The sequence below is a fragment of the Lutra lutra genome, chromosome 10, assembly GCF_902655055.1.
Source record: "Lutra lutra chromosome 10, mLutLut1.2, whole genome shotgun sequence".
NCBI classification, from domain to species: Eukaryota; Metazoa; Chordata; class Mammalia; order Carnivora; family Mustelidae; genus Lutra; species Lutra lutra.
Window position 1 is genome coordinate 28,088,181 of NC_062287.1, and position 13,352 is coordinate 28,101,532.

General features: G+C 45.0%; 1 protein-coding gene across 1 annotated transcript in view; it reads right to left on the reverse strand.

Moving 5' to 3' along the window:
- The window catches only part of OPCML (opioid binding protein/cell adhesion molecule like), a 1,116,407-nt gene that overhangs the window by 522,984 nt on the left and 580,071 nt on the right, over positions 1-13,352 (reverse strand). Inside the window, 1 exon segment of the mRNA XM_047693689.1 lies at positions 3,675-3,759. Within this exon segment, the coding sequence (XP_047549645.1) occupies positions 3,675-3,759 (85 nt within the window).

Consider the following 13,352-nt stretch of genomic DNA (forward strand, 5'->3'; position numbering starts at 1 on the left):
CTTGGGAGCTTGACTTACCCAGTTGCTGGGGAAAATCCCGCAGCTCAGATTATTCCTTGGCAGTAGTTAACCCTCAAATACTTGGTTCCAACTGGATTAGCGCAGAACTCCAAATGAAAATGCAGGGACATTTCAGAAAAAGAGTTATTAAGCATAATCCCAGGTCAGCAAGCCTGGATGAGCAAAACTGATTATCCTGCCATATATTATATATAAATAAATACATAAAAACAGTATGTCAGTGGGAACTTATCCCGTTTAGTGGACCATTCCCTTACAGCAACAACCCCTACCTCAATCCTATAGCAGCTCTTCACAACATTCATGTATACAGAAGACGTGGTTCCACTAAGTACCTAAAGCAAATTTAGAGGAGATTGAGGCCCAGGAAGAAAGCACACCTGGCTATCATTCGTGCAACAGAAATGGCTTAATAGGACCCAACTGACTACAGTGAGCATCCTGGGCTCCTTTCCTGATTCAGACATAGAACTTCTAGATACTTGTCATATCTAATCTAATGGAAAGGCACAGAACATTTTTAACCCAACAGCAGATAATTGTAATGAAATGATTCTGGCCAAGAGGGCCCATTTGTAATAATGAATTCAAATCAGATTCATAGAAGCTATAATTCAGCCATAGTGAACACCACCTTCATTTCCCATATCATCTCTCTTCCAAGAAGGCAAAATTACTCAATATTCAAATAATTATTTTTACTTTTCAAGTAGCCCTGTGAAGTAGTTATGAGGAAGATAATATTGCCTCACTTATATAAAATGAGTTTTATCTACGTTTGAAACTTCAGTGTCATCTTCGGCACATCGCTTCCTAACGTCCCTCAATGCAATCAAAGACCTATCAAAACAAAACTGATATCTCCAAGGAAAGACATCATCCTTCTCTAAGCCGTGCAATTTCTCCTTGGAAAATTCAAATGAGGGACCCACTTCCTGTGCTCCTCTGCTTTACTACTAGGTCTCTGGCCTCCTTTGTGACTTCAGTCAAGACTTAGAAACAGATGTGAGAGATTTTGATCCAAGGTAACCACATTTGGAAAGACTTTCTGTGGCTCATGGGCCTGGGAAGCATTCATTGTTTTCAAGACATCCTGCACATTTGTTGCATTCAGAACACTAAATTTCCAAACATTGGATTCCCAGGGGAACATCTTTAAGGAGACAGAAGTGTGACCATACTTAGAATCACAGTCTTTCAAAAGCAAAATACAACACAGCATAAAACGTGATACATTTATCTGGGGTTGAGGCTAAGGATTTCCGAGGCTGGAAGACAGGACTCTCCCTCAGAGCAATGACAAATAAGTTTTTCATTGACATGGGCACACAGCTGTTAGCCAATAAAACAAAGGTACATGCAAAACTAGAGAGAGATTGGGACCCTCAGAAAGCTGCAGGAGATTGTGATGTTGTTTTAAGAAACATTGTGAGAGGAGTGAAATCAAAACCTTAAAAAAATCAGAAATTAATAAGAATTAAATGACAAAGGCAAAAAAAAGGGGGGGGAAGAGAATGAATTATAGGCAAAAGCATGTAAAATGGAATCACCTGATAAGAACGAAGACTAAAGTAATGAGAGAAGAAAACAAGAGGTAAAAAGGAAGAGAATATAAAGAGACTAAAATGTGGACAATGTGCTGAATCTATTTCAGAGTAAATTATGTGGAGGAGGAGAGACAAAATCAACACAAGCCATGTTTACTTTTTTAAAAAATAAAACCATGGAATCAGGTAAAAGATAACAGTTATACTCGCACGTGTAAGGTTGTTTTTTTTTCCCCTCCACAAAGCACAAAAAGCAACTATTCAGCTTTTCCCGTTTTTATTCCCATTCCCATTACCAAGCCCAGCTGCTGAACATTTGAATTGAGGATCATGAAACCAGGCCAGCAGCTAATAAAAAAAAAGGCAGAGCCAAGTTGGCCCTCTGCTGGTGGAATCATCTTACGGCATCCCGGAAAGCAGAAAGCTGGAGTTTCTAAGTTTCTGCTTTAACTTTCAGGGTCAGGAATGGGACAAAAGATTTGGAAGGTTTAGCAAGGAGGCCTTATTCGGCACTGCGCCTCTTTGCCCCCAGTAATAGATTAGAAGATAAAGACAGCTGCGTGGCAGCATCAACAGCCCCTCACACCTGCTAACATTTACCAACATTTCTTCGGTGAACATGTGTCACAGCCTGGGTATCACTCCTATCTTTGAGCTCACAGCTCTGCTGCCAGTGAGCATCCCACAAGTCAGTTCTCAGGGAGTAGGCTCCAAAAACTTCTTGAGGCAAGGAAATAGCCATAATGCACTCTAGTCTGGGACAGGCTGAGGAGGGCCCACAGGGCTAGAAGGGTTTTCCCTCCTGCAGTCAGGGAGGGGAGTCTGTCCCTAGCACCCCTTTATCTCTCTTCATCTGGGGCCCCCGAGCACCAGCAGACAGATCTGTGAAACCTGTTCTCTTCCTCAAAAGGAGATGCAGCTAAGAATCTCCCCAAGTGGCAAGAATCCAGCCTTAGCCTGGAGCTTAGGAAAGAATAACCAGTGTCCCAAGAGGCCTTTCTTTCCTTCCTGGGGGCGCAGCTTGTCCAGATACAGAGAGAGCTCTACCAGGGCAGCCAAAGGAACAGGAAGGAAGCCCCATTCTCAACTGTTCCTTGGAGAAGTCAGGCCTTTTGGCTGCAGAATCTGGGACAGCATGTTTTATTTTCAACATAACCATCAAAGTCATAGACAGGGCAAACGCATTCAGCCTGTGTACACTGTGAGCCAGAGTTAAGCTGGGACGTCCCTGAATCTGTCTCCTAGGACCAGAACTGCCTCATTAAAGGGATAAAAGATGATATCTGCTGAGCTGGTGGAAAGTGGTGGCAGCATTTTTATTAAAGTCTCTGCTGCAGCGGGCCCAGTCCCCAAAGGTTCATATTCCAAGAATCTCCACCCCTCTGCCTGGAGCATGTAAGTGATTCTCTGTAACTCATTAAGGTAAAACAAAAAGCTTTCTATTGTGCTTTTCACACAGGAGTGATGTCGTTGCATAAAAGCTACATGTTTTCTCTCTTTGGCCTGAGGCTGCAAAGATAAAACTGCCCTCATAATTTATAATAGGGGTCCCAGGAGCACCACACACGGTTGACATGGATGGCCAAGTCTTGAGCAGACTCATAAACGGCCATGGCCCAGCACTGGCAATTCCAGAGCCTGACATTTTAGGTATGTTTCTGGTAGGAGCAAGCCACCCCATCCGGAAGACCATCTTGCCTAATCACATACTTCTGGCCTGTGAGAGAACCACCAAAGCACTCAGCAATCTTAGGCTAACCCCCAGTACTGCAATTACAGGGCGCTCTGTTCTCATCTTGATGCCAGGGCAAAAGTGAATCTAGCCATGCCATGGCTTCATGGATGCATGGAGTCCCAAGCATGAACCTTAGGGTCCTATATCAGATCCTGGACCAGAAAAACCAGAGCAAATGACACACCTCTCCAGGAAAATGGTTTTTTGCAGCCACAGTCCGCAAGTGGGCAACTCTCGGGCCTGCAGAAAGGCCCTTCGCATGCCCCACTCCCCCACCCAAGCGTTCTGCTCTCTCCTGCTTTCTTGCTGGCCCTTAACCCACGTCCTCACGTCCGAGGGGCTCAGTCCCCCGCTGAAGTGCAGCTCCCTACCTGAGGGTGGCGCTCTCCCCCTGCCGGACCGTCACGTTGTCCATAGCTTTGGGGAAGGTGGCATCTCCGCTGCGCACGGGCACTCCTGTGGGTACAAGGAACAGCAGCCTGAGAGACACGACCACGAGGCACTTCCAGGGCAGGAACAGGTACCCACAGACCCCCATCCTCGACAGCCACAACTTCCCAGAACTCCGGCAGCGGCGCGGTCCTCGTCCCCCGCCCCGCACACCAGCGGGTCTTGGGTTGTGGTGTGGGGAGACGGGAAAGGGATGGAGCAAGCCAGAAGCAGAGAGGGAGAAGGAGGAGAAAAGAGTCCAGGCTCTCCGGAGTCTAATGATTCTTCCTCAAATCCTGCCTCAGCTTTCCAGCCTAGCAGAACCAGATGCCCCCTCCTGCATCCAAAAAGAGCTTTCTTGACGCTCCCCTGGGGAGGGGGGAAGCAGCCGGGAAGGGAGAGGAAGAAGGAAGGTGCAGGGATGAAGGTCACAGATTGCTCTTTCTCTGCCTCTCTCTTCAAGATGCTACTTTAAGATTCAGTTGGGCACGTTCTGCAGAGTCTGGCATCAAAAGTTTATAACCCAAAGAAGCAAGGCAAGTGTCTCTGACATAAAGGAGATGTCCTAAAAGGCTGCTGCTTCAAGGAGAGGAGAAAAATGTTTTATTAGCTCACACACATGTACAGATGTATTTATAGACCAGCCCGAGTCTCGAATCTGGAACCCAAAGGCGGCCAAAAGTTCCAGCGCGGGGACGTGGCCGTCGCAGCCCGAAGATCCGTTGGTGCCGTGGGCGTCCTCCACCGCAGCCCGGGCGGCGACTGGTGGCCAACCCGGCCCGCGTCGCCAGCCCACGGAACGCCGCCCGGCGCAGGATGCGGGCGCACGGGGAGCTGGCGGACCGCGCCCCCGCCTCCTCCGGGGACGCGGCACGGGACGCGGGGACGCGCGGACGCCACGCTCAGCGGCCGCCCCCGGCCTCCGCACCGCCTTCCTCCCGGGAGCGGCCCCGACGCGCGCGGGCCGCGACCGCCGGGGTTGTCATGGCAGCAGCTCCATCACTGACCGCCACTTTCTCCCGGGCTGGCTGCGAGAGAGCGGGCGGACTGCGCGCTCATCCCGGCGGGCGGGCGCGGGGAGCGGGCGCCCACCTTAACCCCTGCCTCTCCGCGCCGCGCCCACACGGGCTGTGCCGCTGCGCCGCCGGGGTGAGGCGGGCGCCGAAGCTGGCTCCACTCTCCCCCAGACATCCGAGCCAGGCGAGAGGATGCCGCGCCCCTCCCGGTCGCTCCCCCTGCAAGAGGCGGGTGGAGGGAGGAGGGTGAGAAAGAGGGAGTTCGGGATGGGGTGGGGGGTGAGCAGCAAATGGAAAAGTGACACTAGCGCCTTTCCTCCCCTTGCCCAAACAGAAGTTGCCAGACCCTGAACATCATTTCCCCGGAGGTAGCTAAACCGGTGTGTGCAGGGTCACCACTCTGCCGCCCTTTGCCACCCGGCCAAGCTACAGTCTTAGGGCACGGTTCCCCGGAGCTTTTGTAAAAAGATGAAGTATGCTTTCTGCTCAGATGACCCACCTCGGAGCTACTCATGGCTCTAGACCTGCTCGCTCTCTCTCTCCCAAACTGGCAAATCTGAATTTCTTCTTACTGCACAACATACAGAATAGTCCCCAAGCTACTCCATGCTCCAGTATCTTACTGTAAAAAAGCAAGAGATGGGAAAACACACGGAGAGCCTAAAGAGTGTTGGGGTTGATTTTCATAAACTCCATCTATAGCTTTATGATCACACGAATTGGCCCCACAATGGTATTGGGAGGATAGGGCATTGGGGAATAGGGTATCCTTAAAAGCCAGCCTATCAGTTTCTTCGAGGGCTTAGATTAATTTCTTTCAGTTCTTAACCAGAGAGCTCAGGATTTCCTTGGGCCTGTCCTATGGCTTTTCTCCTGTTCCTTCTAGCAGAAGCCATCTCATATCTTCTAAGAAGCGTAGCTTATCCCCTATATCATAATTTAATGGTTGCTATGTACATTTTCTTTTCTGTATTCTTTCTCAGATCCTTTTGTTAAATTAGGCAGGGCTCTGAACAATGGAATTTAATTCAAAATAAGCTTGAAATTCTTATTCATTACTTTAGCTGTTTAAGGATACAAAGGCATCCTACCTGCTCTCCATTATGGGCAACTGAGCACTTATGTATACTGCCCCATCTTCCCTTGTAAAATGGGAGCCCACATACATTTTAGGTCTAAAGTTTTTAATGAGAGCATCACACCTCAGGAAGAAAGAATACTGGTCACTAATCATGCTATGTATGCTTTATCTCTTTTAACATAGTGAAAAACACATATCGGCTCCTTTCCAGAAAAGAGATATTAATAAAGACAGGCACTGGGCAGAACATTCATCCTAAGCTCTTGGGCTACAAGGGTGGAAGGAGAAAAGATGCCTGCAAGAGAGACTCAGCCCTCAGAGAGCAGCCAAACCACTTTTTTGGAACCACCTGCCAGTTTTAATGACACACATCTTTCCTTAAGATTTGAGTGTACCTGGGTTTTTTGTATACACATTGTACCTAATCCTCTAAACTCTGAGATGCTCTTATCCATTATCACCAGACTGGAAATGCTTTTTTAGTGCTTGACTCAGCCTGACTGAAGCTGAGAATGTGAGGCTGTGCTTATGATTTTCTTCAGCTACAGAGTTTGTTTCTTGAACATTGGGGGATGGTGGCATGGGGTTGGGTCAGTCTGCCATAGGAGTGACACAGCTCTTGCCACTTGGTTGTAGTGGGCTCAGGTGACATTCTCTCCTCATATATCTGTTGGTTTGGTCCTACTGCTCCTCAGGAGATGCAAATGGAGCACTCGCTAAATGCTAACTCAGTCTGTGAAGGATTTCTTGAAATGGGACAAATTACTGGGGAAGAAGTCCAGCTGGGGAAAGAAAGAACAGAAGGGATGAGAAAAGAAGAGAAGCAGAGGTAGGTTGAAGATTATGTATGAAAATCTTTCTTTTGTAGAAGGGATAAGTATCCAATTTTTTTCTGGACTGGATTCCCCCAGCTACAGGTATCTGGAGTCCTAAAGCACGGGGTCTAGTCCTAGTCCTAGTCCTAGAGAAGGGTCTTCCAGTAAGCTGGCTACCTAGTTCAATACTTGAGGGTAAATAAATGACTGAACTGAAGGGTTAGTGAATCAGAGAAATAACTGCAAAGGTCTAATCTTTATGCTAATCTTTACCAGTTTATAGTTTCATGGAGGAGATTCCATTCACGTGTAATTCATTCATTGCTAGGGACCAGTATTCCATTTATAGAATAGAAAGCCAAACCAATTTAGAATGGGAAAGAGAACAGGGGGTGAGGTTCACAATAAACAAGGACTAAAGTGGTTTATATTGGGGGTTTTCTAAGGAATGTTTGGTTGAGTACCATGATGGGGGGACTCCCAGTTAAACCCCTCTTGAGTGTATATCCACATATATGAAGACAAATATCTGAGGACAAAGTAAGAGTACTGACTGGGCGTGTTGATTCTGAAGTTAGATGGTCTCTTTGGATACTGACTCTGCAACCCTTCAGCTATGTGAGTGGTACCTAACAATACCTATCTCATGGGGTTTGGGGAGGCACTTGAGATGTCCCCAAGATTTTTTTTTTGAGGTCTGGTGTGTTTACAGACACAGAGACAGCTTCCTTGAAAGAAAAGTTTATTACTTATCATTCCCAAGAGAAAAGGGCATGCCATGTCCTGCAGAGCCACGTGAGGAAACACCCACCCGGTGGAGGGGGCGGGGGCGGGGTGCGGTCAGTGTCAAGAAGCAGAGGAAGCCAGGAGAAACCAAAGGCCCAGGGCCTTGGTTGCAGCACCTACAAGAAGGAATGGGTGAAGCTGGGTAGGTAAGCTTGAGCAAGCTTAGGCGCGGATTATTAGAGTAATTGTGGCAGACCCTGGGCTACTGGTCTCTAGTGTTCCTGGGGTGAGTTAGGGCAGAGGAAATAGCTTGCTGTGTGGCAGTTGGATAAAGAAGGTGGTTGGGGATGTGGCCTCTTGCTTGTTTGGTTTACCTGCAAAAGGTACGCTGAAGACAAGGCGCTTGCTAGCTCCAGGAATTAGCTAACCCTGGGCAGGGCTGTCTCTCCAGAATTAGCAAGCCTCCCAGATGTCAAAGCATCATAAAATACAGAAATTTTTAAAAACATGATTAATACAGGATGCCAGTTAATGAGGTGACGTGTTACACTCCACATTGGAAGTATTTCATAATCATAAATTATGATTATATAACATAACTCCCACTTTCCCATGATAACAACTTGTGACATGTGGAAAGACATGAGTGAGAGATTGTAAATGCCCCATATCCAAACTAGAGCTTTGATTCAGATCTACAGACATCTTGATATTCAGGATGATTTATAATAGAAAAGGCAGACATGGATCCAGTGCAGGGCAGTAACTTAGGAAAACTTAAAGCAGGGAGGGGATGTGAACTGACTGAGAGGTATGGATTGTGGTTGTCAGGTACAGAATGGTTTGCAAGGGGACAGAATGGAAGCAGGGAGATTTTCAAGAGTGGAACAGGAAAGAAATCATGGCAGTAGTAATGATGATGGAGAAAAATAGAAACGTAAGGTGTGTATCTTGGATGCACAGTTTAGGACTTTCTGAGAGTTTGGATGTTGAAATTGAGGAAGATCAAGGGACTGAGGATGACTCCTAAGTTCTGGCTGGTAACCAGGTGGTACAATTTCCTGGGACGGTGATGTCTCCAAAAAGAATAGATTTTGAGAAGCATAGTTTGAAAGAGTGAATAAAAAGCTCCATGAGACAGCCAGATGGAGATGTTAGGTTGGCAGTGGGAGAACGGAGTCTGAAGCTTACCGTACAGGACTGAGGACAACACTAGCATCTTATCAAAAACCTGCTTCCAAGCTTACTGTTAAAGAAAAAAAAAAAGTGGTAAAATTCTTTCAGGGTGAGGAGCATGCTATTCCATGGAACTCTCAACCTGCATCTACCTCCTCCCCCCACTTTTGATCATACATTAGAAATAGTCCCCCTTATCTTAAGCTTCAGAACCTAAAGTGATTTCACTGATTTAATTTGTCTCTTAGTAGATTTCCTCTGCTTAGCCACATCTCAGCTTTTGAGAGTAGATTCTACGATTGATTGAGAATGAGACCATGAAGTTATCAGTACGTTTTTGGGAAAATGCTGCTTACTTACCCTTAAGAAGTGTCCAGTGATCCAGGTTTAAGCCATGCGTCTCCCATAACTTACCAGCCATAATCTAGATTAACTGAAAGCCCCTCTTCTATAGCATAGTAAGATTAAAACAGGGACAATGGGTCCATCTGAATCTTACCTCTAAGCACTTCTATGTGACTTTTCACAATTTCCTTAACTTTGCTCATCCTCAGTTTCCCCATCTGTAGATAGAGGAACTGATAGTAATAAGTACGCACAGTATTTTGAGTGTTAAATGAAACACCACATGTAAAGTAGTCAGTGTCCTACTTGGCACTCAGTAAGCACTCAATGAATGTTAGTTCTTAGTACCTATCAGAAGCAACTAATTCCTCCAATGCCACAGGTTTCTTTCCTGAAGTGGTGCCAAGGACAGATAAACTATATGGCACAATGCAGGCAAATTCCCAAGTTGTCTGAAGGTTTTGTGTATGTGTAATACGGGATAGCTGTTCCTCTGATTTAAAAAAAAAAAAAAAAAAAAAAAAAAGAGCCCATTTTAGAATTAGAAATCACCTAAAGATCACCTAAGGATCAAAAGTGGTTATTAATAAGATTTCATTTCACCATGGAGGAGCTGCTTGGAAAGCATGGCCATTAGGGAATTCTGGATCCAACAGAAATGTCTGAATTTACCTAATGAAATTTGTATCAGGTTGTAAAAGCAATTTCAAACTGTGTGTTATTCATAAATAAAGAAAACTTACAGCTTGTGTTTATCTGGGAAAAGATTGTACCCAGCTGCTCTGTGTGTGCATGAAGAACAAACATGAAGTAAGAAGCCCATGCATGATGCATATTTATATTACAGAAACCTACCTAAATCAGTAAGGACCCAGTAGGGTGGAACGATTGAGGAGGCTTTGTAGCTTAGACTGAAAGAAGTTTGGCTCTCTCGGGGCCCTCTGGACAAGGCAGTGTAATAAACTAGAAATATTTGCTAGTGATCAGAGAAGTAAGAACTGACTAGGTCTTCCGTTTCTAGGCTCAGTGACGTTCCAAGAAATAGAACAGATGCCAGAACACAATACTATGAATGAGACACAAGTAGTGTGCTGTGTAAAACCTAAGGCAGTTCTCCTGTGATAGCCGCCCATGTGACCAGTGCTAGGTAGGCACGAGGAACTTCACTTCCCACTGTCTCTTTGCACCCTGGCAAATGAGACAAATAGATGTCAAAAGGTTTTCCTAATCACTGGCTGACTTGAGGACGGGATTCAGGTCAACTTGAATCTTAATCTGTTCTTTCCTCATAGACCACTTCACATCCTTTCTAACACAGGACTCTTTTGCTTGAGCTAGTGAAAAGAACTGATGGTGGGCATGAATTAAAATGCATGCTTCATATCCCAGCTCTGCCACTTATGAGCTCTGTGATCTTGGGCATCTTCCTTATCTTCACTGAGTTTGTATCTCTTCATCTGTAAACAGGGTTAATAAGAGCTTCTTCAAAGGCTTGTTGTGCGAATTAAGACAGATGATACACACGAAAGCTCCCATTATAGCGCCTGACACAATGGCAGCTGTCAGTGAGCATTCAAGCCCTCTTCTCCATGCCAAAATGACTGAAACTGACCAAACCAAACCAAAGCAAGTAAAACAGCAGAAGCAGCTGAAGGGATGCACAAAAACAGCAAAAGCTTAAACAAGCAAAGCCAACAGAAAAACATAAGGCACACAAGCTTTGCATTTTAAAAATATATAAATGAGGTGTTCCTAAAGACTTAGAGTGTGATCTACTGATAGCTGTGGAATCCAGCTGATGTATCATCCCCCTATTTTACTCTCTTTTCAAAATGTGTGTGTGTGTGTGTGTAGATGTGTGCACACACATACAACAATCAAAATTTCTCCCATTAGAATTACAAGGTCCCTGAGAGCAGGATGTTTGTCTTGCTCATCCCAGATTCCTCTACTATAGACTAGAGCCTGGCACAGAGTAAACATCAGCAAATATTGGCTGAGAGAGAACTGATGTCCACTATCTATAGTCCGTAGAGAGTCAGAGAAGCAGAGGGTCCAACCCCATCCCCACCAGGGACTCTCTTTACCATACTCTCATTTCTTCCCTGGCGCCCAAACTTGTCAAGGGCGGGACATCATAGGACATCGGCCACATTAAAGTACCTCCTTCTAGAAAGGATGAAGACTCCTGTGAAGGGACCAATTTCCACAAGATGTACAATTAAATCAGCCTCATTACTCAATAGTCACACCTTATATAGTTCTAGAAATCAAATAGCAAACAAACATTTTATTGAGAACTACAAGCCATAAAATGTGCTTTTTAAGTGTTCAATAGGAGTAAATATAGTCTTAGTCCTCGCTGGTCTTACTCTTTCTTCCACCATGACAGGTGGAGAATGGATCACTCCACTCAGGGATGAAGGAGAGAATATCTGTCAATTTATCTGGCTCTAAATCTGGACTCACCACCTAAGAGCTGGAGAGTTTGAGCAATGAGTCAGGCTCCTCTGAGGCCATGTTTCCTCAATGGTTAGTTGGGCAACATTAACACTCTTTTCTATCTTTGAAGAACTGAACAAGTTTTATATAAAATACTAGCAGAGGGCTTGGCACATAGTAAGTGCTCAGTAAGCAGGGTGCTACTCTACCTGGACTCCATCCCCTTCCTGCTAAAATGAATCTGATCTCTCTGGATCTTAAAGAAGAACTAGAACTTGTATTTTATATTATATACTGGTTACGCACAATCTTATCTCATTGGGCAATTTGTTTTATATTGCTTATTTTGTTAACAACTTCATTCAATCATTCAGTGTTGTGCCATGGCTTTTGGGGGTTCTTTGGCCAATATTAATTGAACATCTCAGCACTTTGCTGATCCTGTGGATACAAACAATATGACACATTACCTACCCTCAAGGAGTTTATAGTCTAGTAAGGCAAATAAGTCAGATATAGTAATACAAGATTTAAATTAACAGTATGCAAGGATGCCTCACTGTCTCAGAGTTGGACCATCTAAACTAGATTTGGGGTGTTGGAAAGCTGCTCAAAGGAAGTGAGTCCTAAATTCCATCCTAAAGTCTTAAGTTTTAGGACTTAAGCTTCCACTTGGGTTCTGATGTTGACAGCTGAGCAGATGATATTACCAATGAGAGATGCACTGAGGGGAGGGTGATCAATGTAACTGCCGAATGGAAAATGCTGGTGAAACGTCCAAGTACAGATTTCTGCTGGCATTGGGAGACTTGGGTTTTGAGCCTGAAAAAGAGACAGTGTTTACAGTTATCAATTTTAGAATCATCTCCATAAAAGTGGGAGCTGAAGCCCAGGATACTAATGAAGGCAGTCAACAAGAGCAGTAGAGCGAGAAGGAATGAAGCATTAATGTGAATTCTGGGCAACACAAACATTTAAGGGATGAGTGGAAGAACCCGTGAAGGAACCTGCCAAGCTACTAGAAAAACAGAAGAAAAAAATCAAGAATTGATTGTTTCAAAGACATCAAGGAGGAGGCTCATCAGGAAGAAGGGAGTGATTAACAGTGTCAGACACTAGAGAATTCAGGCTAGTGAAGGATGGACAATCAGGCTTTTGGTCTTGCACAATGGAAGATGGTAGAGACACTGGTAGAAGCGGTTTCTCCACCAGGGCTGTGAAGTTTGGTGCCGAGATTGAGTAGGACGGAATCCAAGAAATGGAGAAAGCAGATGTGACCAGGCTTTCAAGTGCACCTGCAAGTAAATGAGAAAAGAAAAAGTGCAGCTCTTACTGGATAGAGAAGTGGGTCTAGGGGAGGCTAGTGTTGTGTTCTGTTTGATTTCCCTTCGGCATGAGAGACTTGAATATTGATATGTAGTGTCTGAAGATGCAGAGTTCCCTGAAGCTGCCATAAACCTGCCTGTGCTAATAACATTTTGTACGTGGTTAATGATTAGTAGAAGTGTAAGGATGAATTGTTTCAGGTCAGAAGTTCCATCTCTGGACCCACTCAGGGACAGATCAATCAACTAACGTTTAAAAACTAACAGTGGCTTCCATCATCATCATCAACATCATCAACCTATTGTATGTTGGACACCAGAATACACACCTCACAATTTAATATTATTATTTTAACACCTCTATTAGGAAGGTATTTTTATTAGATTAAGAAGTGGATGGATAGGGACGCCTGGGTGGCTCAGATGGTTAAGCGGCTACCTTCAGCTCAGGTCATGACCCCAGGGTCCTGGGATAGAGTCCCACATTGGGCTCCTTGCTCAGCAGGGAGCCTGCTTCTCCCTCTGCCTCTGCCTGCCTCTCTATCTGCCTGTGTTCACTCTCTCTGACAAATAAAAAAATAAAATCTTAAAGATTTTTTAAATCTTAAAAAAAAAAAGTGGATGGATAGAGAAGAAAGATTATTACTAGTCTTTTCCAGAAACTCAAAGTAGAAAATGCTAAATCTTGGGCTGC